Source organism: Trachemys scripta, chromosome 8, assembly GCF_013100865.1.
Source record: "Trachemys scripta elegans isolate TJP31775 chromosome 8, CAS_Tse_1.0, whole genome shotgun sequence".
NCBI lineage: Eukaryota > Metazoa > Chordata > Testudines > Emydidae > Trachemys > Trachemys scripta.
In genome coordinates, this window is record NC_048305.1 from 46,420,167 (window position 1) to 46,446,295 (window position 26,129).

Genomic DNA, 26,129 nt, shown 5'->3' on the forward strand with positions numbered 1-26,129 from the left:
GCCAATAGGAGCTGCAGGGGGCGGTGCCTGCAGGCAAGGGCAGCGCTCAGAGCCCTCTGGCCCCCCCTTTCCCAGGGGCTGCAGGGATGTGGTGCCATCTGCTTCTGGGAGTGGCAGCCTGCCTTAGCCCCGCGGCACCATGGGGGTGGCAATCCTGCGGGCTGGATCCAAAGCCCTGATGGGTCGGATCCAGCCTGCAGTTTGCCCACCCCTGTGCTAAGAAGTCAGTGCTGGTGAAAGATCCCAGACTAGTAACTGACACTCTGGAAACTAAAGAGTGCTAGTAGACTTCAATGGATAGTGGCAACGGAAGGGTATTGTCAGAATAAACACACTAAAGATTGTGAGGCACTCCAGTACTACACTATTGGATTCCAGATAAGTACCTTAGATAGATAATAAAGACCTGATAATCCAGTCAGAATTAAACAAGAATCCCCCACAAGCCCCTTAATCCACATTAAATCCCTTTTAACCCAATTCCTTCTCATAAGGTTTAGGGAACAAACTGGTCTTAGGGTGTAGGCTCTATTGGACCAAGCAGGAGATGAAGGAGAAAGGGTATTCCAACACTGCAGGTAGACTGACATTGCCCTGATAGTTACCGTTAAAGCAATTTGCTTTGTGACTGCTTGGGCCCAGATCCTCAAAGATATTTAGGTGCCTAACTCTCATTGGTTTCTTTGATGTAGGTGAGATGTCCAATAGCTGAGGTTCTGTGCTTTTCTGAAACCTCCCAGGGTAGGGTCCTCTTCTAGTAGGCACCTTTCCCAGCATGCTTTTCTTTGGAGTTGTCCCTTTTACGTTTTCAGACACAAGCAGCTGGAGGCCTAAAATAGCCATTTTATTGCTGCTGACTGTATCACACACCACATCTAGCTGGTAAGCACTCTTCATGCTTATAGGCCAGAAGGGACCATCATGATCACCTAGTCTGACCTCCTTGTGTTTTTACTTTATTACTCCCGTGGATGTGGAAGAGCTTCACAGAAAGAATAGCCTTGTATTTTGGAAAGTATTAGAAAGAAATTTATCTTCTTATAGAACTTAAATCTTTTCTGAGACAATTGCCTCAGGCTGAGAGCTCTTCAGGTCTCATAAACTAAGCAGGGATCTGCTGAATCAGTAATCAGATGGGAACCAGACGAAAACCCAGCACACAGTAGGGAGTTTTATTGGTTATATGGTGAGTAGCATTCCTCTCCCTGAATCAGAACTGAAACAATACCCCAGATTAGGTTTGGCAAGCCAGTCAAGTGACTGCCTATTATTTGACCACAGTCAAATATTCCAGTAAGAATGCCCTGATGTAGGCAGTAGCCTACTTTTTTGATCACATCATGGAGCCATTCTTTCATTTTTTTAGAATTTCATTTCATTGTGTTTCACATTTTTCTGAGTTCAAATAACTAAGTTAAGTAACCTGTTTTTTGTAATTAGGCATAAAAAAAACTACATAAAGCTAAACATAAGCCATAAAGTCTTACTCTTTTTTTTTGTTTGTTTGTTATTGTTCTAATAAATAAGTGCTTTAAAATATTTGACCATTTTTGATATTATTTGACAATATTTGATCAATATTGGACCAGTCAATTATTTTTGGACCAATCAAATGCCGAACCCTACACCAGATGCTTTCGGATGGTACTATGCTCCTGGAGGTGCCATGTTTTGTTCTGGTCTTGACCACTGGAACACGATCCCTTGGTATAGGAGGAGGTAGGTTAGCACCAATGTCCTGACCCCATCTCATCTGAGGAAATTATATTCCGCTTCCTTACATTCCCTCGGCTGCTTCGTTTGGATGTGACATTCTTTTGCACTTCCTCCCTTAAATTGTTGTGTGGCGTTGGCGGGCCCTGCAGGACTGCTTCGTTTGGATGTGACATTCTTTTGCACTTCCTCCCTTAAATAATTGTGTGGTGTTGGCGGGCCCTGAAGGACTGCTAGTGGTGTCAAACTGTCCTGCAGGGCTCCAGAACACCAACCTCCAGGGAGACTGTTAAGAAGCAGGGCCAAACCCCAAACTGGCTGTGAGTTCCATATTTAGATTTCACCTACCGACTACCAAGTGTGAACTCCTCAAGCCTTAACATGGAGCCACACACAGTCCCCTTGGACACTCTGATCTGTCTTGCTACCCAGGCAAACCTGCCTTTGTGATAGATGGTCCCTTACACCAAAGATCACAGCAATATTCAGGTTACTGTCCATTCCAAAGGACCAGCCACTTACCCCTGGTCAATTGCACCTCAGATCTCACACCAAAGCCAACACTTGTAACTAATCCTATAATAAACTATCTGAAGATTCATTAACTAGGAAAAGGAAATACAAGTTACATACAAGATTAAAGCAGGTAAACATACACACACACAAACGAGTTCCAATCTTAAATTTCTTTAAAAAGGGGAAGAAGGAGAATCTGGGGCACTACAGATCAGTCAGCCTCACCTCAGTCCATAGAAAAATCATGGAGCATGTCCTCAAGGAATCCATTTTGAAGCACTTGGAGGAGAGGAAGGTGATCAGGAATAGTGAACATGGATTCACCAAGGGCAAGTCATGCCTGACCAACCTGATTGCCTTCTATGATGAGATAAGAAATCTGTAGTCCACGGAAGCTTATGCTCTAATAAATTTGTTAGTCTCTAAGGTACCACAAGTACTCCTATTCTTTTTGCGGATACAGACTAACACGGCTGCTACTCTGAAACCTATGATGAGATAACTGGCTCTGTGGATATAGGGAAAAGCAGTGGATGTGATATATCTTGACTTTAGCAAAGCTTTTGATATGGTCTCCCACAGTATTCTTGCCAGCAAGTTAAAAAAGGTATGGATTGGATGAATGGACTATAAGGTGGATAGAAAGCTGGCTAGATTGTTGGGCTCAACAGGGTAGTGATCAACAGCTCGATGTCTAGTTGGCAGCCAGTATCAAGCGGAGTGCCCCAGAGGTCGGTCCTGGGCCAGTTTTGTTCAACATCGATGATCTGGATGATGGGATTAATTGCACCCTCAGCAAGTTCATGAATGACACTAAACTTGGGGGAAAGGTAGATACGCTGGAGGGTAGGGATAGGGTCCAGAGTGACCTAGACAAATTGGAGGATTGGGCTAAAAGAAATCTGATGAGGTTCAACAAGGACAAGTGCAGAGTCCTGCACTTAAAATGCAAGAATCCCATGCACTGCTACAGGCTGGGGACCGACTGGCTAGTTAAGTGGCAGTTCTGCAGAAAAGGACCTGGGGATTACAGTGGATGAGAAGGTGGATCTGAGTCAACAGTGTGCCCTTGTTACCAAGAAGGCTAACGGCATATTGGGCTGAATTAGTAGGAGCATTGCTAGCAGATCAAGGGAAGTGATTATTCCCCTCTATTTGGCACTGGTGAAGCCACATCTGGAGTATTGTGTCCAGTTTTGTGCCCCCCATTACAGAAAGGATGTGGACAAATTGGATAGAGTCCAGCAGAGGACAACAAAAATTATTAGAAGGCTGGGGCAAATAACTTATGAGGAGAGGCTGAGGGAATTTGATTTATTTAGTCTGCATATGAGAAGAGTGAGGAGGGACTTGATAGCAGCCTTCAACTACCTGAAGGGGCGTTCCAAAGAGGATGGAGCTAGGCTGTTCTCCGTGGTGGCAGATGACAAAACAAGGAGCAGTGGTCTCAAGTTGCAGTGGGAGAGGTCTAGGTTGGATATTAGGAAAAACTATTTCACTAGGAGAGTGATGAAGTACTGGAATGGGTTACCTAGGGAGGTGGTGGAGTCTCCTTCCTTAGAGGTTTTTAAGGCCCTGTCATAACTATAAAGGGAAGGGTAACAGCTGTCCTGTGTACAGTACTATAAAATCCCTTCTGGCCAGAGACTCCAAAATCCTTTTCCCTGTAAAGGGTTAAGAAGCTCAGGTAACCTGGCTGGCATCTGACCTAAAGGACCAATAAGGGGACAAGATACTTTCAAATCTTGGGGTGGGGAAGGCTTTTGTTTGGGAGTGTGTTCGTTCTCGGGACTGAGAGGGACCAGACATCAATCCAGGTTCTCCACATCTTTCTAAACAAGTCTCTCCTATTTCAAACTTGTAAGTAAATAGCCAGGCAAGGCGTGTTAGTTTTCCTTTGTTTTCTCAACTTGTAAATGTACCTTTTACTAGAGTGTTTATCTTTGTTTGCTGTACTTTGAACCTAAGACTAGAGGGGAGTCCTCTGAGCAATTTAAGTTTGATTACCCTGTAAGGTTAATTTCCATACTGATTTTACAGAGATGATTTTTACCTTTTTCTTTAATTAAAAGCCTTCTTTTTAAGAACCTGATTGATTTTTCCTTGTTTTAAGATCCAAGGGGTTTGGATCTTGATTCACCAGGAGTTGGTGGAAGGAAGGAGGGGGGATGGTTAATTTCTCCCTGTTGTAGATCCCAGGGGGGTTGGAACTGTATTCACCAGGAGTTGGTGGGAGGAAGGAGGGGGGATGGTTAATTTCTCCTTGTTTTAAGATCCAAGGGGTTTGGATCTGTACTCACCAGGGAATTGGTGAAAGGTTTCTCAGGGCTTCCCAGGGAGGGAAAAATTGGGAAATGCTGGCAGCGGAACCAGAGCTAAGCTGGTTGTTAAGCTTAGAAGTTTTCATGCAGGCCCCTACATTTGTACCCTAAAGTTCAAAGTGGGGATCCAGCCTTGACAGGCCCATCTTGACAAAACCTTGGCTGGGATGATTTAGTTGGGGTTGGTCCTGCGTTGAGCAGCAGGGTGGACTAGATGACCTCATGAGGTCTCTTCCAACCCTAATCTTCTATGATTTCAAAAAGTAATAGAAGCTTCTATAATGTGCAAAGCTCTATTTGTACTTTAGGGCTAACCCAGGCCAAGCACTGGGGTTCTGTTGTTTATGCTTAGTAATGCTTGCCTCTCGGAGTCCAAGCAGCATAAAATTACAGCTCCTCCTTGTTAGGGATTTTTATTCCTTTCCCTCTTCTGCTTTGAGTTGCAAATTCAGGAGGAATTCACTTGCATGTCTCCTCTTCTTGGGTGAGGGGAGTAATCAACAAAATCTTTTAGACTCAAACTTTAAGGTCAGAAGGGACCATCATGATCATCTAGTCTGACCTCATGCACATTGCAGGCCAGAAAACCTCACCTACTCCTGAAATAGACCTCTAACCTCTGGCTGAGTTACTGACATCCTCAAATCATGATTTAAAGACTTCAAATTACAGAGAATTCACCATTTACACTAGTTTAAACCTACTAGTGACCCGTGCCCCATACTGCAGAGGAAGGCGAAAACCCCTCAGGATCGCTGCTAATCTGACACGGGGAGGGGGGGGGATTCCTTCCTGGCTCCAAATATGGCAATTGGTTAGACCCTGAGCACATGGGATATCTGGGAAAGAATTCTCTGTAGTAACTCAGAGCTCTCCCCATCTAGTGTCCTGTCTCCAGCAACTGGGCATTTTTGCTACTGGCAATCACCGACAGGCCACATGCCATTGTAGGCAGTCCCATCACAACATCCCCTCCATAAACTTATCAAGTTAAGTCTTGACGCCAGATAGGGTTTTTGCTCCCACTGCTCCCCTTGGAAGGCTGTTCCAGAACTTCACTGCTCTGAGGGTTAGAAACTTTCGCCTAATTTCAAGGCTAAACTTGTTGATGGCCAGTTTATAGCCATTAGTTCTTGTGTTCTTGGCACTTAAATAACTCCTCTCCCACCCTGGTATTTGTCCCTCTGATGTATTTATAGAGAACAATCACATCTCCCCCCAGCCTTTGTTTGGTTAGGCTAAACAAGCCAAACTCTTTGAGTCTCCTCTCATAAGGTAGGTTTTCCATTCCTCTCATCATCCTAGTAGCCCTTCTCTGCACTTGTTCCAGTGTGAATTCATCTTTCTTTAACATGGAAGACCAGAACTGCACACGGTATTCCAAATGAGGTCTCACCAGTGCCTTGTATAATGGTACTAACACTTCCCTGTCACTACTGGAAATACCTTGCCTGATGCATCCTAGGACTGCATTAGCCTTTTGTCCTCTGGTGATGATGGGCCTTTTTTGTTAGGCTTGAGATAACACTTTGTGTTGGAAACTAGTATTTCACACTCATTAATGCTTCTCTCCTGTCTGGTGATTTACAGGTACAAACACTCATATATTTTGACAACATGAGATACAGATATTCTAGGTGAGATTAATGCATGCAGCAATTTACAAGCATTTCATAAAGTCTAAACACACTGTTGGAACTCTAATAACTATTTTAACAATACAAACACACAGGGAAGCCAGACTGGTTCCAGCTATGCATTTGTCTGTGTTCAGTTGAAACCCTGGGACCTTGGCATGAGCTGACACCTTGTCTGCCAGCATCATAAATGGGTCAAGTGATTTTTGGCTGTAAAGTGCTTTGGGATGAAACATTTAATAAAACCCTAAAATATTGTAAATTGCTACCCTCCCCCAATCTTTCACTAAGATGTGCTCAACCCTGGGTTGAGAATGGACACCATGATCGTACTCCCAAAGGCAGACCTTTACACAACAGATTGTGATTGAGAAATCAGCACATCCATTACTAATCTACCCACAGAAATCTTCAGAATTCTGAAGAAATCCATTCTAATACTGCCATGCTATAACACTCATAATGCTCATCAGAGCACTCCATAATGCAGAAGACTCAATGCTGTGAAATGTATTAAATACTATGAATAGGACCCTACCAAATTCATGGCTGTGAAAAATGTGTCTCGGACCGTGAAATCAGACCTCCCCTGTGAAATCTAGCTATTGGAGGGGAGGGGCAGGGCTGCAGGCACCCCAGCTGTGGGCTCCTACTGTGCCCCCAGCTCCAGCTGCTAGTCCCCTCCGGGCTGGGGAGGATCAGGACTCTTCCCCTGCATGGCAGCACTTGGGAGGAAATCAGATCCACCTCCAGGTACCTCCCTTGGCTGGGGCGCTCCCAGCAGCTCCGGGGAGATCAGACCCACTTCCACCTCCAGCAACATTCTGCAGTCCGGGTAGGTACCCAGAAGTGGGCCTGATCTCCCGCCAAGCACAGCCGTGTAGAAGAAGAGCAAGTCCTGTCCCTCCCCAGGCCAGCCGGGACTAGCAGTTAGGAGCCTCCAGCTGCAGCACTACCAGCAGCATGGGGGAGATCAGAGCCACCTTCATCTCCAGGAACCTGCTGTGGCTGGAGGAAGCTCCGGTGCTGCTGCCTTCAGAGCCCAGTACAGAACTGAAGGTGGCAATCCATGATCCCCGCCCCCCCACCCCCACACACACACACACAACAGCTTTGCAACACCCCCATGACCCCCTTTTGGGTCAGGATCCTCATGCTTACAACACATCATCTGAAAACATGAAATAGACTAATTTTCAAATCCTATGGCTGTGAAATTGACCAGCATGGATCCTGAATTTAGTAGGACCTTAACTATGAAGCTAAGAGTAGCTTTTGCTTGATTTCAATTGTTTTATTTCCTTTGAGGAGAAAACTCTTTAGTTCCCCCAAACCATCTCTTGGCACTTCCGACCAATGTACATATTGTTATGATTGGACTGCTTAATTCCTGCATGGGGAGAATTTAAAACTGTCAGACTGGCACCCATCAAAATATTTGTGAACTTACTCAAACTGGGTCAGGCTGAAGTGGAAATGACACAATTGTAGTGTTTTATATCACTTGTCAGAGAAGAGCTTTGCAAGCAAGAGAAAAAACAATTTAACTCTTTCCTACAGTGAAAAATGATCAAATGTTATCCATTTGCATTTAATATCTCCCTATGGCTTCAAGCCAGACAACTTCAGTTTGCAATCTCAGAAGCTAAACAGAGCTAAACTTGCTCAGAGGTTAGATGGGGGAAGGGAGGGACCAGCAAAGAAAACCCCCATATTACACAAATTGGCACTGCTGATTCAGAACCCTCTGCTCTCTGACACAGTAAAAATCCTCAGCAATATGTTTGGGTGCCATTGTGGGTGCTGTTTTTCAGATGTTTCAGCTGGATACAAGATTGTTCATGCCACAGGAATGGCTTTTAATAGAACTTGTGCTTTAGATCTCTTAGCTACTCTTGAAAATCTCCTAAATTGATCAATCTTGCCCCCGGTTTCCGTTTTGAAGTGTTCGCTTTGTTGCAATTATTGGATGAGTATTTTACAGACACATTTCTGCCTATCAGATGCTCACACTGTGTGTTCACTGTGGGCACTTGTTATTCAGTACCACCATTGTGAAATTAGATAATTTCAGGGAGATGCTGTTTCTGCTCCCTGATTGGATGAGAATCAATTCACTTTGAAGATGGGAGCCGATCCACAGGATTAAGCAATTTTGGGGACACATTTAAACTTTTTTCCCCCTCCAAACTATCTGGGTCAAGACAGGGCTGAGATGTCACTGCTAGAAAAGTTAAGCTATTATAGTAACAGCAGCAGAGATCAGATTTAAAGTTAGTCTGAATGTTATGGGTGGAAACTATGTTATCAGAGGTACAGTCTTAACTAAAACTTGTGGCTTGTCCCTCTCTGCCTATTTCAACTACCTGTCAGTGCTCCAGCCAGGGCCTTTCTGCAGTTGAAGTTGCAAAATGTATAATATAGCCCAAGCGTTTGGGACAGGAGGCCTGGGTGTTGAGTTAAGCACTATCTCCTTTTCCAAGCACCTGCCAAATGCTTTTATTGAACTTGGTCTCCAATTGTGTCAGCTGTCACCATCAGCCACAGTCACAAGCCAATTTGTAATTGCAGCATGAATTAATGTGTCCAATCCTAATTCTGCAGAACACAGATGGATCTCTAGGCTCTGTCCAGGAGAGTAATAGGATTCCCATAGTACTGTGTTGTCATGCAGTGCCCCATATACAAGACTATTTCATATATAATATAACACAGGTGGATTTTGAATTTTCTAGTCTCCAGTTTTATAAGTCATCCATCAGACAGATAGTAATTGTGGAATGTGTGTGGGAGAACTTCTCTTGAGACTGTTTCCCCCCTGGAAGATGCTTATTGTGACAAAGATGTTTCCTATTGCTCCTCCAGAATACAGTTAGCTGGAGTTCCATGTTATGGAATACAGCTCTCCAAGGCTATTTTACACACTTTTTTGTTTGGAAGAGCTACCTTTGGGGTGCTGGTTGCATAGAGAGGAAGGCTGTCAAAGGGTCTATCTTTCAAGCTTGCTACATGATTATTCAGAACCTATTCTTGTCCCATCTCTTGAACACCAAATACTATAACTGAAAGTAAACAAGCCACATAGATAGAAGATATATTAATTTATTTTTACAATAAAAACTGTGAATAAAGTGTCATGGTTTTCAATGACTGAATAGATAATTGGTCCCTCACAATCGCGTTTGGTGGGGTCACTCCAGTGATCGTCAAACTGTGACACACAAACGTTCAGTATAAGAGAAACAGTTAAAATTTCCATAGTGAAAGAAAGCTGCAGATTGTGAAGCAGAGAAGATATGAAAATTGCTATCTGGTTCATGGTTGCATCATAGGCTCTCTGAAAACCACCTCACTCCAAGAGGTCATCACAAAACCAGAATTGTATTCTTTTGTCTTTCCCCATCTGGAATGATTTTTTAAAATCCCTTTGAAAACAATAATTGGGCAAATTAACAAGGTTCTACTGGGGTTATACACACCCATCCTTAGAACAAGGCAGTTGTTAACTTTAATTTACTGAACATTACATAATGTATGGAAGGGCTTAGTTCCTATTTACTTTTGGAATTATTCATGATTTTATCAACACCAGTTTGATTTCTCGGATTTAAGGCAGCTATGATGTTACTGAAAATGAGTCAAATATTTGTAACCGCATTTGCCTCAATACTAGCCAGATCTCTAGTTTCTGTCTACAACCACCTCCTTTCTACCATATATTAAGCTGATACTTTTGTAACACATTTGATGCTGTAATTTCACAAATCAGACTCTAAAGACCAGATATTAAGAATTTTACAATAATTTGTAAAAAAAAAAAAAAAAAAATAGACACCAGTTATAAATAGGAAATATTACAGCCAATCTGGCCTTTATAGCAACATACAAATCTAAAATTTGTTTATAATTCTCTACAGAATAAAGTATCAGCTACAATATCCGAGGATGTCTCTGAAACCTAGCCAGGTTTTACACAGTTAAAAGAAATTTGTGGACACATTGGAAATGTTCTATCACCGTACATGAGCAAAAGAACATCTGTAATAAAACCTAATCTTTTATGACACCTTCTCAAGAAAACAAACATCTCCCTTTCTTGGTTTGATATCTGCAATGGTTAACTGGAAATCTTCACTCTCACACAAGCCCAGCCTACAGACAAACATTGCTGCCCACTTCTTAGTACTCCCTCCTAGCAAACCCCAGTCTCACAAAGCTCCATAAATAGTGAGCAAATCCGGGGATGAATGGACCTAAAAATACAAAACAGGACAGACAGGTGACCCAGAATGGTAAATTCTGACAGGTAACTAAAAATAGATTATTTTAAATCAAATTAAAAATAGAGATAACATAAGAGGGATGTGTTACTGACACTGCAGAAGCCTTGGGGTAACCTATAGCACGCAGTAAATCAAGTATATCATCCATCAGACGCTACCTTATCTGCATACAATAGTAATGTATCAGAGTGAGCGGGGGTTTCATCCCGAGTAGTGTTTACTGATTGATTTTGGCCACCCATATTTGAAAGCGACTTGCTACAGGAATTTCCAGGCTGCTCCACTAACTGTTCAGAAGCAGTACCAGCATGCTCATTCTCCTTCACTGTAGTACATGAATCTGCATTTTCCTCAGCAGTCTGAGACAGATTCTGAGACTGGGCAGCCTGTCTCCCTCCTTCTGCCTCCTGCTGCTGCAGCATCTGCTCCACCTCAATCTCAAGTTCCAGATTTTCTTCATCTGCCTCCACTTCCAGCTGCTTCATTAACTCTTCCAGCTTCTTGGCCTTACGGAGTTCATTCTGCTGTATTATAGTGCATAGATGCTCTGTGAGACGCTCCTTGATCTCAGTCTTCCGTTGGAAATCTAGCTTTGCTGCTACATACTCTGACTCTGCCTTATCATATCGCTTCCTGCAAAAATAATATTTTTGGTGTTATTCATCCTGAAGAATCCTAAAGTGCTTCACAAGTTACACACATGGATGAATACTTGATCAATCACTGAAAGGCATTTTCCTCTGCAGTGGGCAAGGCCAGCTATTTAATAGCACACAGCAACATTGTTCAACAATTATAAGGCAAGGGACAGAAAGGAGAATGTGCAGGCAGCAGAAAGTGCACTCCATCAGTTTCCACTGCTGCTGCATTCTAGGGGTAAATGCCCTTGTCTGAAATGCACGGATGGCAAACAATTTTGTTGACTTTTGTATGAGATTCATCTCCAGCATGCTGAAAGAAATCATCACTAGTAACTGCTCCATGTATTCCAATGGAAAATTAACTATTCAGAAAGATACCAAAGTGATTCATGTTCATTTTATTGTTAGCTAAACAGATCAACAATCCAACAGATCAACATTCTATGTAATTAATGAAGTAGTTACATTGCTACTTCAGTCTTTTAGAAAAGTGCACTTTCCCTGTCGTTCAAAAAAACATATACCTATGTCACTAGCAGTACAGATGGGCACAGCACATGACACCATATAACAACCACAGCTTTTGCAGAGTCACCAACGTAGAAATAATTGTATCATCAGCATGGACACTTATCAGTTTGTACATTCTGACATGACAAACTTTCTAATGTAAAGCAACAATTACAAATATTTTGTGGGGCAACATAACGGTGGAAGGACTTAACTAGTAGAAGGATACCAGGGGCTGGCTGAGAGGGGAGGGAGGCTGTGGATCATACGCACCACGACCCTTATTGCACCTGGTGACAGAGAGCATCCACAAATATAGTATCACAAAGGTGCCTGTAAAAACAAAGAGCTGCTTCGGAAAGCCACATTCAGGTGTCTCATTACCAAGCAATAGAGGGACACAGTGGTCCTTTTGTTTGAGGAAGCAGGACAAAATGAAACAGGATTCTTTCAGAGTATATTTCAGTAAGAAATAACTGCAGGATTCTGCTCCCAGCTGGAGCTCTATTCATGGCAGTGAATGACAAAGCCATGTCCACGGGGCCCCAAAATACCCACTCCTTTCTGTCACAAGGGAGTCACAGAGATGATGTAATGAAGAACTCAGACATGAAGGATACATGCAAGGAACAAAATTAAGGTTACTGTGGAAACATTTGTCCAATTAAAACTTTAACCTGCATGAACATATTTTTTTTTTTTTTTTTTGCATCGGAATATTTATAAATATTCCATTTTATAGTCTGAACTATGCAATTAGAACTATAAATATTGCACTCCTTGGCAGGTTAAACTAATTTGGCATTTAGCCTTAAAATATAAGGCAAATCTTCAATAATTGCTCAGAAAGGCATTGATTGTTAGGTAAATGAAAGCTTTTAATGGTGTGTGGTATATTCTACAACACTGAAAATCCATGTGTAACTCTACTTTCCAAATCATGAAAAACGGATTATACAAAAACACAGCGAACTCATGAGGCGTATTTATAAAGCTTTGCCTTCTTTCCCTACTAACCTTCCTTTTTCCATCTTTGTTACCTAAGTACAGTTTCCTGTAAACATTCTGTATGATTTTTTCCTATCACTGAGAATTTAAGATGCACAGTTCAAATGGGTGTAATGTTTCATGATACATGTCTAAATGTTTCATGGTTTCTGAAATCTATTTGAGTAAATCCTACAAACACACTGGCACTGAAAAGTCTTCTCTGACATAGATCTGAAACTGTGTGATTTTTCCAAAACATCTAAAATAGTGGAACTACATAAGGTCACCTAGTCCCTGCCATTTTAAATGATAATTAGTCGATAGCCATCCTCAGTACTTAGCTGCCACTGGTATTCATTTAAAAGCTAATTACCATGTTTATTGGCCTGTGGGTCAATGCACAGCAAAAGTTACAAGGAAAACTACAATTTCTACACGTTGAATAGTGAACTAAAACCACAACCAAACATTTCCATTTCATTAAATGCCTATATAAACATGCTTATATTTACATACTCATGTTGTGGTTTACCCTATACTAATGAGGCACTCAGATTAATTTTACATGTTGAAGGATGCTGCAAAAGGGAATCGTCAGAGTTGCACTCCCTTGTAGTAGTAGTAATAATAATAGTAGTAATAAAAAAACCTCAAATGATGGAAAGAGACATTGAGAACCCTGAAGACTGAAATTGACCTACATTTGGTCCCAATTCAAGAAAGTACATATTTAACTTTAGGCATGTATGCAAGTCCCACAGATTTCAATAGAACTTAAGTGCTGTCCTTAATTAGGGTGCTTTCCTGACTCAGGACTTTTGTTTAGAGAATTGATGTAATACATTACATGTGTTTGGTTCTTCTTTTAAAATTGCTCTTTTCCCAGGAAAAAAGCCAACAACGAAACCACTCTGTAACACAGTAGTGCTTATGTATAACTCTACCATAACGGACCAGCACATATGTACAATGAAAAGGTGGGGGATGGGGTGGAATGGCAAGTAAAGTTTTCAGTCGGGAAACTTATGTTAGTTGCAAGCTTCTATTTAGGTCACTATGATCTAAAGAGAAACCACTGTATATTAAAACTTGTTAAAGACACCTGCACTGGGTCTTTTAATGACATGACTCCCATCAGCCTTTCTTCAGTGAAAGGAAACTGCATACATTTTCCCAAGAGTACTTGCTGCTCTGTCTGTTAATTGCTTACCGAGCAAATGAATAGTCCATGCTGGCCTGATCGATTCGGTTCCTTAAGATCCCAATGTCAGCAGACACCATGTCATCCAGAGCCTGTAGCTCTTTTTGGATTCGCTTTAGTTTCACTGTTTCAGCCTGAGTTCTTTTGGATCTGAAAAAAACAAGATGCAAGTTCTCTCTCTTTAGAAGCATCCTACACAAGAGACATGTTGTGTTTCAATTACAGACCCATCAGCTCATTAGTAGTTGCTCAAAGGTTTCTCTTTCATAGTTTAAGATTCTTGATCTTTCTTCCCATATTTATGGGGATCTAAAGTGTCTATTAACAGTCTGAAACAAAAATATGTAATGATTGCAATCAAAGTGCCTAAAATGGATTGTATTCCTTCACTCGGAAAACTCACTCTTTGAAACTAAGTAACTTTAAGCATAAGAACATAGAAAATTGCTAGAAAGGAAGCCAAAGGAAGCAGGAGCCAAAGAGACTGGGTCACCTAGCCCAAATGTGATTATTTCCATTTTGTAGGATTACTTTCTATGGGCCTGATCCAAAGCCCAATGAAGTCAATGGAAAGAGTCACATCAAATATGAAAGATTTCAATCAAGCCCTACATAATCTTCTTCAACTCTGTTTATTACATTTGTAAGTTCAAGAACTAAAACTATCTACAGGAAGCATGTTCAGACCCAAGCACCTCAGGTAATTTTCAATGAGATCTCATACTAGGCCATACTACCACCACCCATCATATCAGTGAACCACGCTTGTCAAACACAGATTTGATTTTCCATAAAATAGCCTTAGGTATCTTAATATCTCCAGTCTTCTCACTGACCAGCATTAGCAAACCACTGTCACCTTTTTAATCAATTCACCAATTCTATCAGCAACTGGTCATGTAACCAATACCTTTTTTACACCACCTGTATCCAGATACATACCAGCTTTGCACCTCCAAATGCCCCTTATATTATCAATTCCTTTACGTTCAACTATAATAGAGACTTATCCTGATATTCCCACAACTAAACGTTAACTCAGCCCGGTCTTTCACCCTTGTGCCAGCAGACTAATAAGCGCTTTTAGCTCAGCCACTTTTTCCAAACTACATATTAGCCCCATCAACTATATCCTCTAGTCTTCTTTATTTCATTCACCCAATTCTTGTATTCTCTAATCCCATACTCTGAAGCCTCTTGGACACTGCTGCTTCATTTATCTCTACACTCCTTCATGAATTAGCATGAAAGGTGTCTGACTTAATACCAGCACTTGTTTCTCGCACAGTGTGAATTCAGTCTGAACTTAGCACAGCTGGTTGTCCTCTTCTATCAGACTCAACTTGCTGCATTTTTCATTAATATTAAGATGTCTTTAAGGGAGATCCTTTCATCAGAAACTCTCAAAGCACTTTACACTACACATTTTAATGAATTAAGTTTCTCCAGACTTCCGAGAAAAAGGTAATATTCCCATTTTACAGGTGAGGGAACAAACAGACTAAGTGACTTTCTAAATGTCACATAACAAGTCACTGGCAGAGCTGGGACTAGAACCCAGGAGTCCCTGTCCCCTGCTCTAATCACTGTACACAATACCACCAAATTTAATGCAAAAATCACTGATCTGTTCAAGAACATCAGATTCACTCTGTAAAATTGTAACAGGAATTATCAGTCTGCAGAAGAAGCTGCATCTTCAGAAATGCAATCCACATAAAAAGAGCTTCTTAGCCACCACACAATTTGGAATAAAATGTGAGTATCATGTACTGTTGCTCATTTGCGCGCGCGCACACACACACACACACACTCTTTAGTGCAGAGGAAAGGCGAACAAGTTGGATTGGCTAAAACTTAGTAACTTATCATAGACAACAAACACCCCCCTTCCCTAGGTATGGCAGTAGAACGCAGAATGTCCTCATCACCTTTCAGCAATGGCTTTGGCCAGGAGTGCCTTCTTGCGTTTATTCTTCTCTTCCATCAGCCGCTGCTCCTGCTGCAGAACTTCCCAACGAGATTTCTCCTGCCTGGGCATTGACAAAGCAACAGGGTTAAACAAGAGTTTGTCTCTTTCCTGCCTCCCCCACCCAAAACAGCAGTCATACTCCTTGTGCTTATTTTGTTGGAGCACCCAATTAAGGATTTCCAAGAATCCAAGGAGAGCTCAACATCTCGGTTCTGTGCGAATGAGGAAGGAAGACTGATCAGGAAGAAGAGTTATTAGCTTCAGGAGATACTCAAGTTTACTCTTAAAAAAAAAAAAAAAAAAGCAAGCCAGGGTCTCTTATGAACAAAGAATGTGGGATTTGTTCTTTGCTACATTAGAATCCCATGTTTTTAACTAAAATTAGCATATATTGTTCACAAATAGGTGGCTTTTCACTATGAATCATACACACCCCAACCCATCTCTAAAATCCTAGGCAGACAAATATTTTATGGTATTATATAAATTCATCCTAATTGGATTAGATGAATGCAACAGTCTTTGGCTGTTGGTGGCCGAATGCCATTTTCCCCTACATAAGTCACATCATGTTAGTTGTTGTGGTGGTTTCATCCATCTTTTTTTCAAAAGGATCTCAGTAACAATCCTCTCCTCATAATTTAATACATAATAGGGCTGTTCTTCCATGAACAAGGCATACAATGGAGGATACAAATAATTGGGTTTTAATTTAAAAACTATTTTTGTATTTAAATTGGGTGTCTGATTTTATTTAAATTATAGTAAGGTTTTCTTTTTAAAAACAAACCTGCTTAAAATTAAATCTGAATTTAATATAAAATACGTTAAGGCCTGAACTACTTATAATTTAGTTGCAAATGTGAAACGTGTTTTGATAAGAGAAGTTTATGTATCCAAAACATTCAATGTTATTTCAATAAAAATAAATTTTATATGCTGTTGTGTTTAATTAAATTCCATTTACTCCCCAATGCAGCTTGACACAAATCATTAGCAAAAAGTTAATTATCTAATAAATACGCAACATATCATTCACCATTTTCTAACATACAAAAAATGTACAATTAATAAGAATCTGAAAATAACAAGCTATGCAATTGTCTAAATAAATGTATACAGGTATAGTATATCCTCCTAGGTAGCAAAGAGATGTACCAAACTAGTGTGTAAATTGTATTTAGTTGTAAATCAACATGTTTTAATGGTTATATCAACCAATGAGAATGCACCTTTATTGAGAAAATAACTGAAGTACAAATGGAAACGTTGATTAAAATTGATTATTTAAATTGAGGATTTCCACTTGGTGATTTAAATTGCTGTGATGTAAATCAATCCTCCCTGGAATAAAACATCAGAAGTTACTTGATAGCTAAAGGGAAGGAAGACATTTTTTCAAACCACTGTGATGCTAGAACATAGGGTGTTATTTGACGTGGGAATGTTCCAATGGAATATACATGGTAGTTGGGTCTGCACTGGTGGCTGCTGGGCAGCAACCAACGGGTTAGCTGTAGAATGTACTAAGTTGGAAAGTTTGGCCCTGTCAGTCTGACATAGCACTATCCATGGTGGATAAAAATCAATTATTTAAATTAAAAAAAATCAAAAATATCAGATTTTTTTTTATTTAAATCGGATTTTTTGGATAGATTTTTTTTCCTCAAAAAGCATTTTATCTGAAGATATCTTTGAGCTATAATGTATCTTAATTAAAATTATCTCATCATGGAATAGGGATTATAAATTCTAATTCTATAGTATAAGACAATATATTCATGTAATCTTTAAGAGAAAAGTTTTGTAAATGAGTTCCAATAGTTCATGTATTAGGGACCCAATTTTATGGGGTTCCAGGGGCTTCTGCATAGATTATTTAGGTTAATCTTTCTACCTACCCAATGGGACTCAGTGCTCAGTCTAGAAGAATAGATCTGGACAAGAAGAAGAAATCTGGAGATAAATGTGAGAAGGGAGGGACAGGTAGTAGAAACAAAAGTGAAATTGTTTCAGCAGCATATTGCAGAAGTCTTGAGGTCTTTCTGAGCGTAGCCTTCATTGATTTGAGATCTACCATACCATTCTCTCACTAGAAGGGAAAATCTATAATGGCAGCAGGCCGTAAGAGAGACCCAGTTTGGGAATAAGAACCATTCAAGAAATATATGTTTGCTGATGATGTTTTAAAGAAAGTCACCCCAGTGAACTGGTGGAAGTCACTTAAGCACTTGGATTCAGAGACTGTTGAAGTGATAACCTCACTTTTAACAGCAGTAGCTTCTTCTGCTAGTGTAGAAAGAATATTTTCTTCCTTTGGACTAATTCATTCCAAATTCAGAAATCCTTTGGGACCTGAAAAAGCAGGAAAGCTTGTTTTTCTTTTCCAAATTATGCACGAACAGGAAAATGAAGGTGAAGACGACTGAGTTAGCTGCAGAAGCCAGTATTTTAAGTTTCTCATGTTGACCTGGCTGACATAGTCGATTTAATTTGTGGTTGTTTTTTTTTTAAACTCATTTAACTATTTTAGTTAAAAACAATTTTAACAAAAACAAACCTGATTTTAAAAAAACTTGAATGTTTAATTAACTTCAAAAATTCATATGCTTGTTTTGTTAAAATATTATATGTTTGCTGTTGAAAAAAAATCCAGTATACATAACATTGTTTTAGTTAGATAGAACAATTTAGATGTCTGTCTGGTGATGTTCTCCTCCTAATACAGTATGGCAAGAAAATCCTCCAAATATTAATGATTAACCTGTTGAATTGGAGAAAGTTCACCTCCCAATGACTTCATAAATATCTGCTTCAATTACCTTTGGTAAATGAAATACCAAACAATCATTCATTTTCTGATATAGCTGTAAAACTAATCTGAAAAGTTTTCAAAATAAATCACTTTAAAAATGTATAGTGTGAAACCTACATCTCTGAGTTGTGAAGAATATGTATTAAGGTTATAACAACCAATAAGAATGCACTTTTTAATGTAGAAATCCATGAATAAATCGAGTCTTCCTGACTAGTGATTTAAATCAAATCCACCCTGTCCAGGGCTTTGCTGAAGTACGTACTTACTTTTTAAATGAATACATGCCACGGAGCATTACAGAATGCTTACAGACAGGGGAAGAATGAACATTCTACTGAGTACTGGGACTCTCACTGATGGAAAAAGAAATAGAGCATATGGAGGCATGCAGGAAAAGAAACCTAAAAATGTAAAACACAAAAATCACCTTAATACAAGCTGTGCCAGATAGCCAGTCTTTTACACAAAGGAAAAATAAACACACGTAAGGCACCTGGCCATTTATGCAGTGCTGTACCACAGTAGAGAGAAGGAGAACTTCCTGACTAAAACTACACATAGCTGCTTACAGCAACATGGAATAGTGGACTAGATGGGGCATGCGTCTGATCAAGTATGGCAATTACTGTCCAGATGGTTCAGAGGAGGGTGCAAAAATCCCCACTCTAGGCCCCTATGGGGTAATTTGATCCCAGTGATACTCTCATCCTAACCCCTAATTGTTAAAGATCAGCTCAAACCCTAAAACATGATGTTTTATCCCTTGTTTCCAAAACTTTTTAGCATTAACTATAACAACTTTGGCGCCTAAGAACTTATTACTCTGGGTACCCAGAAGTAACTTCAGACAAACAAGGGCAAAATAGTTACAACAAACAAGACAATAAATATATGGTCAGGCAGTCTATTTACTAGAATGAGCAAATTTTGTTTTTTAAACTATTCTGAAACTATTCTGATATCAGGAATTTCTACACAGTCAAAGATTTATTATTCACCCAGCTCTACAAACTGGGTGAAAAAAGAGAAATACTGGCCTAATTTATTGGAAAAAATTGTGAAATTCATCAAATATGTTATTTGATCAGCTCTATTAGTTACAGTAAGCAGAGTACAGAAGGTTAGATGTGGTTAGGCAGGAAAAGGACATTTGGGATGGGTTTTGAGACGCTGTACTGAAGTGAACAGGAAGGGTTTAAGACCAACTTTTAAAAGAACAAGTAATTCAGTAGTTTGGAGAGACACACACAGCTCAAGACACACACAACACCACAAGCGAAAAATGTCTCTGGCGCAACCCCCCACCCCTGCTGTAGAGTAATAAGGAGTAATTACAGAGGAGGCAGAGACTGAGTCAGCGGGTAAGAAAACACCAGTGTATAGCGAGTTAACCTCACAGCCTTCTCTTGATGCAAAAAGGATGGGTTTTTTTCAATCATGTTAGCTCAAGACGACTGAAAAACCCCATCAAGATGCATTCTAGCACATCTAAAGCCATGTTCGCGGGCCATTATTTAGCCCAGGGAGGACACTTTACAACTGAAACCCACCTCCACACCAAATCAAAAGGAGGGCCCAGAGAAAGTTTTGAAAACCAGGAGAGCAATTTTTTGAAAGGGGAAAAAGTTAAACAGAACCAAAAAGATGCATTTCCAAATGTGAGCGTTGTATACTACATAAATAAACCAGAATCAACAGATGTGTTTAACCCTTCAAAGACAATTTAAAAAGAGTCCCATGACTCTTTACAATTCAGGTCCCTAATCCTGCAATCTTGCCTGGATGGAGTCTATTGAAGACAACGGGACTCCATTTTCTGCACGAATTAGGGCTTGTCTACACTGGCACTTTACAGCGCTGCAACTTTCTCGCTTGGAGTGTGAAAAAACACACCCTAGCACAGCAAGTTTCAGTACTCTAAAGCCCCAGCGTAAACAGTGCGCCAACGCTGGTAGCTGCGCCCCTCGTGGTGGTGGGTTTTTTAGAGCGCTGGGAGAGCATTTTAACATTGCCAGTGTAGACTAGCCCTTTAGATTGCAGGATTCAGGTCTACATGAGATATTACTGAACAAAGGGTGGCAATTAAAGGATCAGCAGAAAAGAAGCAAAGGAGAAGACTTCTTATTCTAAAATACAGTACAGTTTAATATTAAACTTCAGTTTATTGTACAACAAAATGATGAATTAGTAAGCAATAAAACCAATCCCTTGATTTTACAGACTTACTAACAATTCCACTCTCTTTTTCTCCAGTTTGAAATCCATCTTTACTGTGAGTTCCTGGGGTTTTTCATTGCCATTACAAGGATTTTCAAGTCCCTGTGCATTCTGTTGAGCTCTGGTGTCATGTTGCCTTTGATCCTTGATTGGGGATGGAGGTGGTGGCGGCAGAGGCTGCTGAGGAAGACAGGGCTTGTGTTTTGGTACAGAAAGCAGCTGTTCTGGAAGTACAGAGGCTGCTCCATCCTGCCGTCCCAGTTTCTGACATTGTTGCTGAAGAGCTTTTTCTCGTAGCAACTGCTGACGACTCTTATTTACAGACAGGGGTCGACGCTGCTGATCAGAAGATTCAGATGTATCTATTTATAGTAAAAATAAAAACAGAATCCTTTTAGGAGAGACAAAATCTTGACGATTTATTTTCTTATAACCTCTAATGCTGGTAACATGATCAACCTTTGTCAGAAAGTCATGTGAGTGAGGATATGCAAACAAGCCACATAAAAATGTTTTGCTGCTATAATATTAATACTAGAGGTTCAGGTTATTTCAGTGAAATACAGGAACTTGGATGCTGGACAGAACTCCTGAATTACTCAAACTGTGGTAAATTTTCCATCGCTTGAAATCTTTCAATCAAGCTTTCAGGTCTTTCCAAAAGGCATGCTCTGGTTCAACCACAAGTTGTTGGGCTGGATGCAGGAAATCACTGGATGCAACTGGACAATGCAGTTGGTCAGACAAGATCAGTGGTTCTCAAACTCTTTGTACTGGCGATCCCTTTCACTCAGCAAGCTCTGAGTGCGGACCCTCCCCCTTAAATATAAAAATATGTTTTTAGTTAATAACACTATTTTAAATGCTAAATTTATAGCCGTACTGTTTAAAATGAACTTGCCTTTTCTCACTGCTTTTAAATTAAAATGAAAAGATATTTTTATCAAATTACTGTTATAAGCAGAAAAGTTATTTTTTGAAATAGTTACTATTTAATACTGGGGGGAGGGGCACGAAGCAACTGTGTCAATATCACTTTTCACAGCAGACTTAGTGCCCCATTGCCACCCTTACTTCTGCACTGCTGCTGGCTGCAGCTCTTCAAGTTGCACTACTGCTGGCAGCAGCATGGTTTTCAGTGCCGCCATCACCAGCAGCACAGAAGTAAGAGTGGCAATGGGGTGCTAAGTCTGCTATGAAAAGTTATATCTGTATGTTTGTTAATATCACCTTTCATAGCAGACTTACTAGGGCAAACTTCCTATCTAGCTAGGAAGCTGTGAACAGTGATATTAACAAACATACAAATATCACTTTTCACAGCAGACTTACTTGCGCCCCACTGAGACCCTTACTCCTGTGGTGCTGCTGGTAGCAAGTGCTGCCTTCAAAGCTGGGTGGATGGAGAGCAGCAGCTGCTGGCCAGGTGCCCAGCTCTAAAGGCAGCATCGCCACAAGCAGCAATGCAGAACTAAAGGTAGCAATGCCATACAATGCCACCCTTACCTCTATGTAATGCATGACCTTTGCACTGGGAAGAGTGGGGGGGCCCCACTAAGGCAAATTTTGGGGTGGCCATAGCTCACACAAGCCCCCTGCCAGCACCGCTCCCCTGTGTGTTTGACTGTTAAATTATAAATTACTTTTTTTTGCCTATCCCAGTGTTCTGATTGTTCTGTGGTTTAATGCAGCCCTTCAGCTGCTGAACAATCTAGCCCTCTAATGTTGTCTCAGTCCCAAGGCCAGCCTTAGGGAAAACGGGCACCCTGGGAAAACTTCAATTTTGGTGCCCTTCCTTTGGAGAAGTAGCGGGGCTGGAGGCAGAACAGAGGGCCAGCCATGCACAGGGCTAACAACTCAAGACCCCTTGGAATAACCTCACGACTCCCGGTTTGAGAACCCCTGGACTACATGATCATAATGGTGCCTTGTAGTCACAAAATCTATGAGAGAAGGGAAGGGGGAGGGGAAAGAAGGGAAGGGGGAGAATCTTTTTCATCACATACATGTAAGAAACCAGCTAGAGAGTCTCACATTCGAAGGCCGGAAGGAACCACTGCGCTCCCCCGCACCGAGCCCCTGCCTAACCCAGCCCGGAGCACGGACCCAAGCTAAGCCCTGTTCCAAGTCCCAGCAGTTACCGACCCTCCCTGGCACGGGATCGGAAGGGGCCTTTCCGCTCCGCAGCGACTAGCCAAGACCCCTCCAGGGCCGGGCATCGCCACAGACCCCGCTCCGCCACCACTGCTGTCAGCCCCAGGGCTCCGGCTGCCCTGCCCAGCGCCCCCGAGCGCGGGCCAGACCCAAGGTCCCAGGAGAGGCCGGGCTCGGATGGGGCCCCGACACCAGCTCTGCGACCAGCCGGCCGGTGGTGGGGTGGGGGGAGCATCCGCCCCACGGAACCAGCAAGTGCCGTCCCCCAGCTTCAGCGGGCCGCCCTGAGGGCTCCCGGCAGGGACACCCGGCCCCCGCTCACCCCGGCCGGTACCTGCGTGCGGCCCCCGCAGCCTCCGCAGCTCCTGCTCGGAGAAGCCGGCCCAGCCCCCCGCCATAGCGCCTCATCCCCGGGGGTGGCAGCGCTCGCGGCCGGCGCTTCCTCCTTCCGCTGCCACGTCCAGGCGTCGGCAGGACCCCGCGCCCGGGCCTGCCCCTGGCTCCGCCGGCCGCTCCCCCACAGCCTGTTACTCCATGAAAGCCGGGCGGGGTATCAGTCACAGCGCAGGCAGCCCTATGGAAGCCCGGCGGGGTCCTAGCGCGTTACTATGGGGAAGAGGGCGGGGCCTCAAGGGGAAGGTGGTTGCTGGCAGGGGAGGGAGATCTGAGGGGGAGGAGCCTCCCGCCTCCCGCCTCCCATCCTGCTGACGCTCATCCCTTCCTCTCCAGGCGCAGGGCTGTGGGGCTCAGCCCCAGACTCCTTTCTTTCTCTGTGCTCTCAGGGTACCACTGCTGGGCCAGGAGCTAGGCTGGCATCTCCCACACTCTGCCCATTGGGTGCTGCACCACTGAGAAAGCAGCAAATGAGACCATAACAGAGCTCTCCCCCTCTCAAGCCCTCTCAATGTTGCAAGGCATCCTACAGCACTCACCTGAATGGGGACAGCCAGTAAGAATGGAGTAATTTAGCTCCTGCCACCCTCGCTAACTGATCATTTCTACCTGTACAATAATAGTTCGTGGCAGTGGCCAGAAGACAAGTTTGTGGCAGATGTAAGGGCTTGTCTACACTTGAAATGCTACAGTGGAACAGCTGCACTGCTGTAGCACTTCAGAGTAGACACTACCTACTCTGGTGACAGGGATCAGATAATCCACCTCCCTGAGAGGTCGGCAGAAGAATTCTTCCATGAATTTAGGGCTTGTCTACACTGGCACTTTACAGTGCTGTAACTTTATCGCTCAGGGTGTGAAAAAACACACTCCGGAGCGCAGCAAGTTTCAGTGCTGTAAAGCGCCAGTGTAGAGAGCGCTGTTAGCTATGCCCCTCGTGGAGGTGGTTTTTTTAGAGTGGCACTCTGCCGTGACTACACAAGCCACATTAAAGCGCTGCCACGGCAGCTTAACTATGTTGCTCAGGCTTAACTATGTTGCTCAGGGGTGTGGATTTTTCACACTCTTGACTGATGTTTTTAATCTTACCTCATTTTCTAGTGTAGACCAGGCCTAAGAATTTGACTACGCAGGCAACAGAGCTAGAAGTTTATGATTGACTGCATGAGTGATTATTTAGCTGGGAAAAAGCAACCCAAATTTGGCCAAATAACTAGGCCTTTGACAAATTGCAGTTCACCTATGCTCAGTCAAGACTTGCTAGAGCTTCACAGCTTATTTCCCCAAAGATTTCATCTGCACAGGGCTAAGCAGGACTTTCCCTGCAAGTGCAATTCCTGGATGCTCCAAGCTGTGCCAGGTCCAGGTCTAGGCAAGGGATCTGTGAGCAGGGAGCCTGTCTCTCCTGTGCGCTCAACATCCCCACCCTCATCACTGCTGATGCCCAGGCAGCAAGGAGAAGGAAGCTTCCTGAATCATGTGCAGAGGGGACAAAAGCCAGATCTGGTGTGGGAGTAGAGTGGGACAAGGAGCCTGGCAGGGAAAGACTGGGACTGGAGGCTTGTGGGAGGAAAAGGGTAGCTGGAATTTGGAGTTGGGTGGGAGACTGGGAGTAGCTGGGTAAGGACACCAGGAGCTGGGAGGGGAGGCAGAGAAGATTGGAATTAGATGGCAAGGAGACTGGGACTGGAGCCAGGGAGAAAAATGACAGGGACTGGGACTCAGTTGGGGTGGAGAGACAGAGAATATGAGCAGCCAGGGGAGACTGGGATCAGTGGGGTGGGTGGAAGGAGGGTGAGTGGATGGGAAGCTGGTCTGACAAGGAATCAGGGTACAGCAGAAGAACAGGGATGGGAGAGGAAAAGAGACAGACAAGGAGCTGGGGGCAGCGGGGTAGATATTGAGATTGCACAGGGAGCCACAGAAGGGGCTGGGAATAGAGGGTGAAAAGACAGATAGGATGACGAATCAGGAGGGGGTAACTGGTAGTGGCTGGGCAAGGAGATGGGACTAGAAGCTGGAAAGGGGTGGGGGAACTGGGAATGGTTGGGCAGGAAGACAGACTGGGAACAAGTGGGGAGACTGAGACTAGGATGGTGAATCCAGAGGGGGAGTCTATGATTTGCTGAGCAAGAAGACTGGAACTAGGATGAGAAACTTAAGGAGTGGAAACTGGGACTGACAAGGTGAAGAGGATGGGACTGGGACGAATAGCCAGGGGTGTGGAAGAGATGACTGGGACAGGAAGGGGACAGCAGAGAAAAACTCAATCTTGGGGGAAACAGAAAAGTCTGTCCCCACTAGAGCACATCCCCCTCCAGAGCCTTCAATGGAACCCAGGATTCCTGAGTCTCACCATTCCTCTGCTGTCAGCATATGTCTGTGAAACCCACTGGCAAACTATCTCATCCACCTCTAGTGCTGGTCCCCATAGAGGATGACAACTTACTATTGCTACCAGTTACTACATTAGCTCAAGTAGCCAAGATCTGTGTAGTGGATCTAAAGGTTCAAACTGTGCTGTTGACCCACAAAAGTGTCAATATGATGTCACATGATGGAATTTCTGTTTTTTCTTTTAGCTTTTTTAAAAATCTAGGAACTTACATACAAAAACCTGTGTTAAAAGAACATCATTATGGTTGCAAAGTCAAGCACTCAAAAGTTAGGAAATGCCAGAATGCAGGTTGCTTGTGCCAATATATTACTTTTACACACACACACACACTCTCTCTCTCTCTTCCATGTCCATAACATATAATA

The 26,129-nt window shown here is 42.5% G+C and overlaps 1 protein-coding gene across 4 annotated transcripts; it reads right to left on the minus strand.

The window, feature by feature from the left end:
• Window positions 1-9,273: 9,273 nt before the first annotated feature.
• GORAB (golgin, RAB6 interacting) lies at window positions 9,274-23,543 on the minus strand. Of its 4 annotated transcripts, XM_034779509.1 has the most exons (5): window positions 23,308-23,543; window positions 20,833-21,181; window positions 15,744-15,845; window positions 13,822-13,962; window positions 9,276-11,103 (listed from the first exon to the last, which is right to left on the minus strand). In XM_034779509.1, the coding sequence occupies exons 1-5, from the start codon at window positions 23,369-23,371 to the stop codon at window positions 10,611-10,613; spliced, it is 1,149 nt and encodes a 382-aa protein (XP_034635400.1). In that variant the 5' UTR covers window positions 23,372-23,543; the 3' UTR covers window positions 9,276-10,610. The 4 variants fall into 4 exon arrangements, with proteins under 4 accessions (XP_034635401.1, XP_034635402.1, XP_034635400.1 ...); XM_034779510.1 differs by lacking the exon at window positions 23,308-23,543 and having other exon boundaries at window positions 9,274-11,103; window positions 18,869-20,972; XM_034779511.1 differs by lacking the exon at window positions 23,308-23,543 and having other exon boundaries at window positions 9,274-11,103; window positions 20,829-20,958.
• Window positions 23,544-26,129: the final 2,586 nt, after the last annotated feature.

Coding starts and splice junctions, on each gene's coding strand:
- GORAB (XM_034779509.1), bottom strand. CDS start 23,371: ATGGCGGGGGGCTGGGCCGGCTTCTCCGAGCAGGAGCTGCGGAGGCTG. Junction 15,846..20,832: donor GAGAAAAAGAGAGTGGAATT/GTTAGTAAGTCT, acceptor GTCAATGCCCAG/GCAGGAGAAATCTCGTTGGG. Junction 11,104..13,821: donor ATGGACTATTCATTTGCTCG/GTAAGCAATTAA, acceptor TTATTTTTGCAG/GAAGCGATATGATAAGGCAG.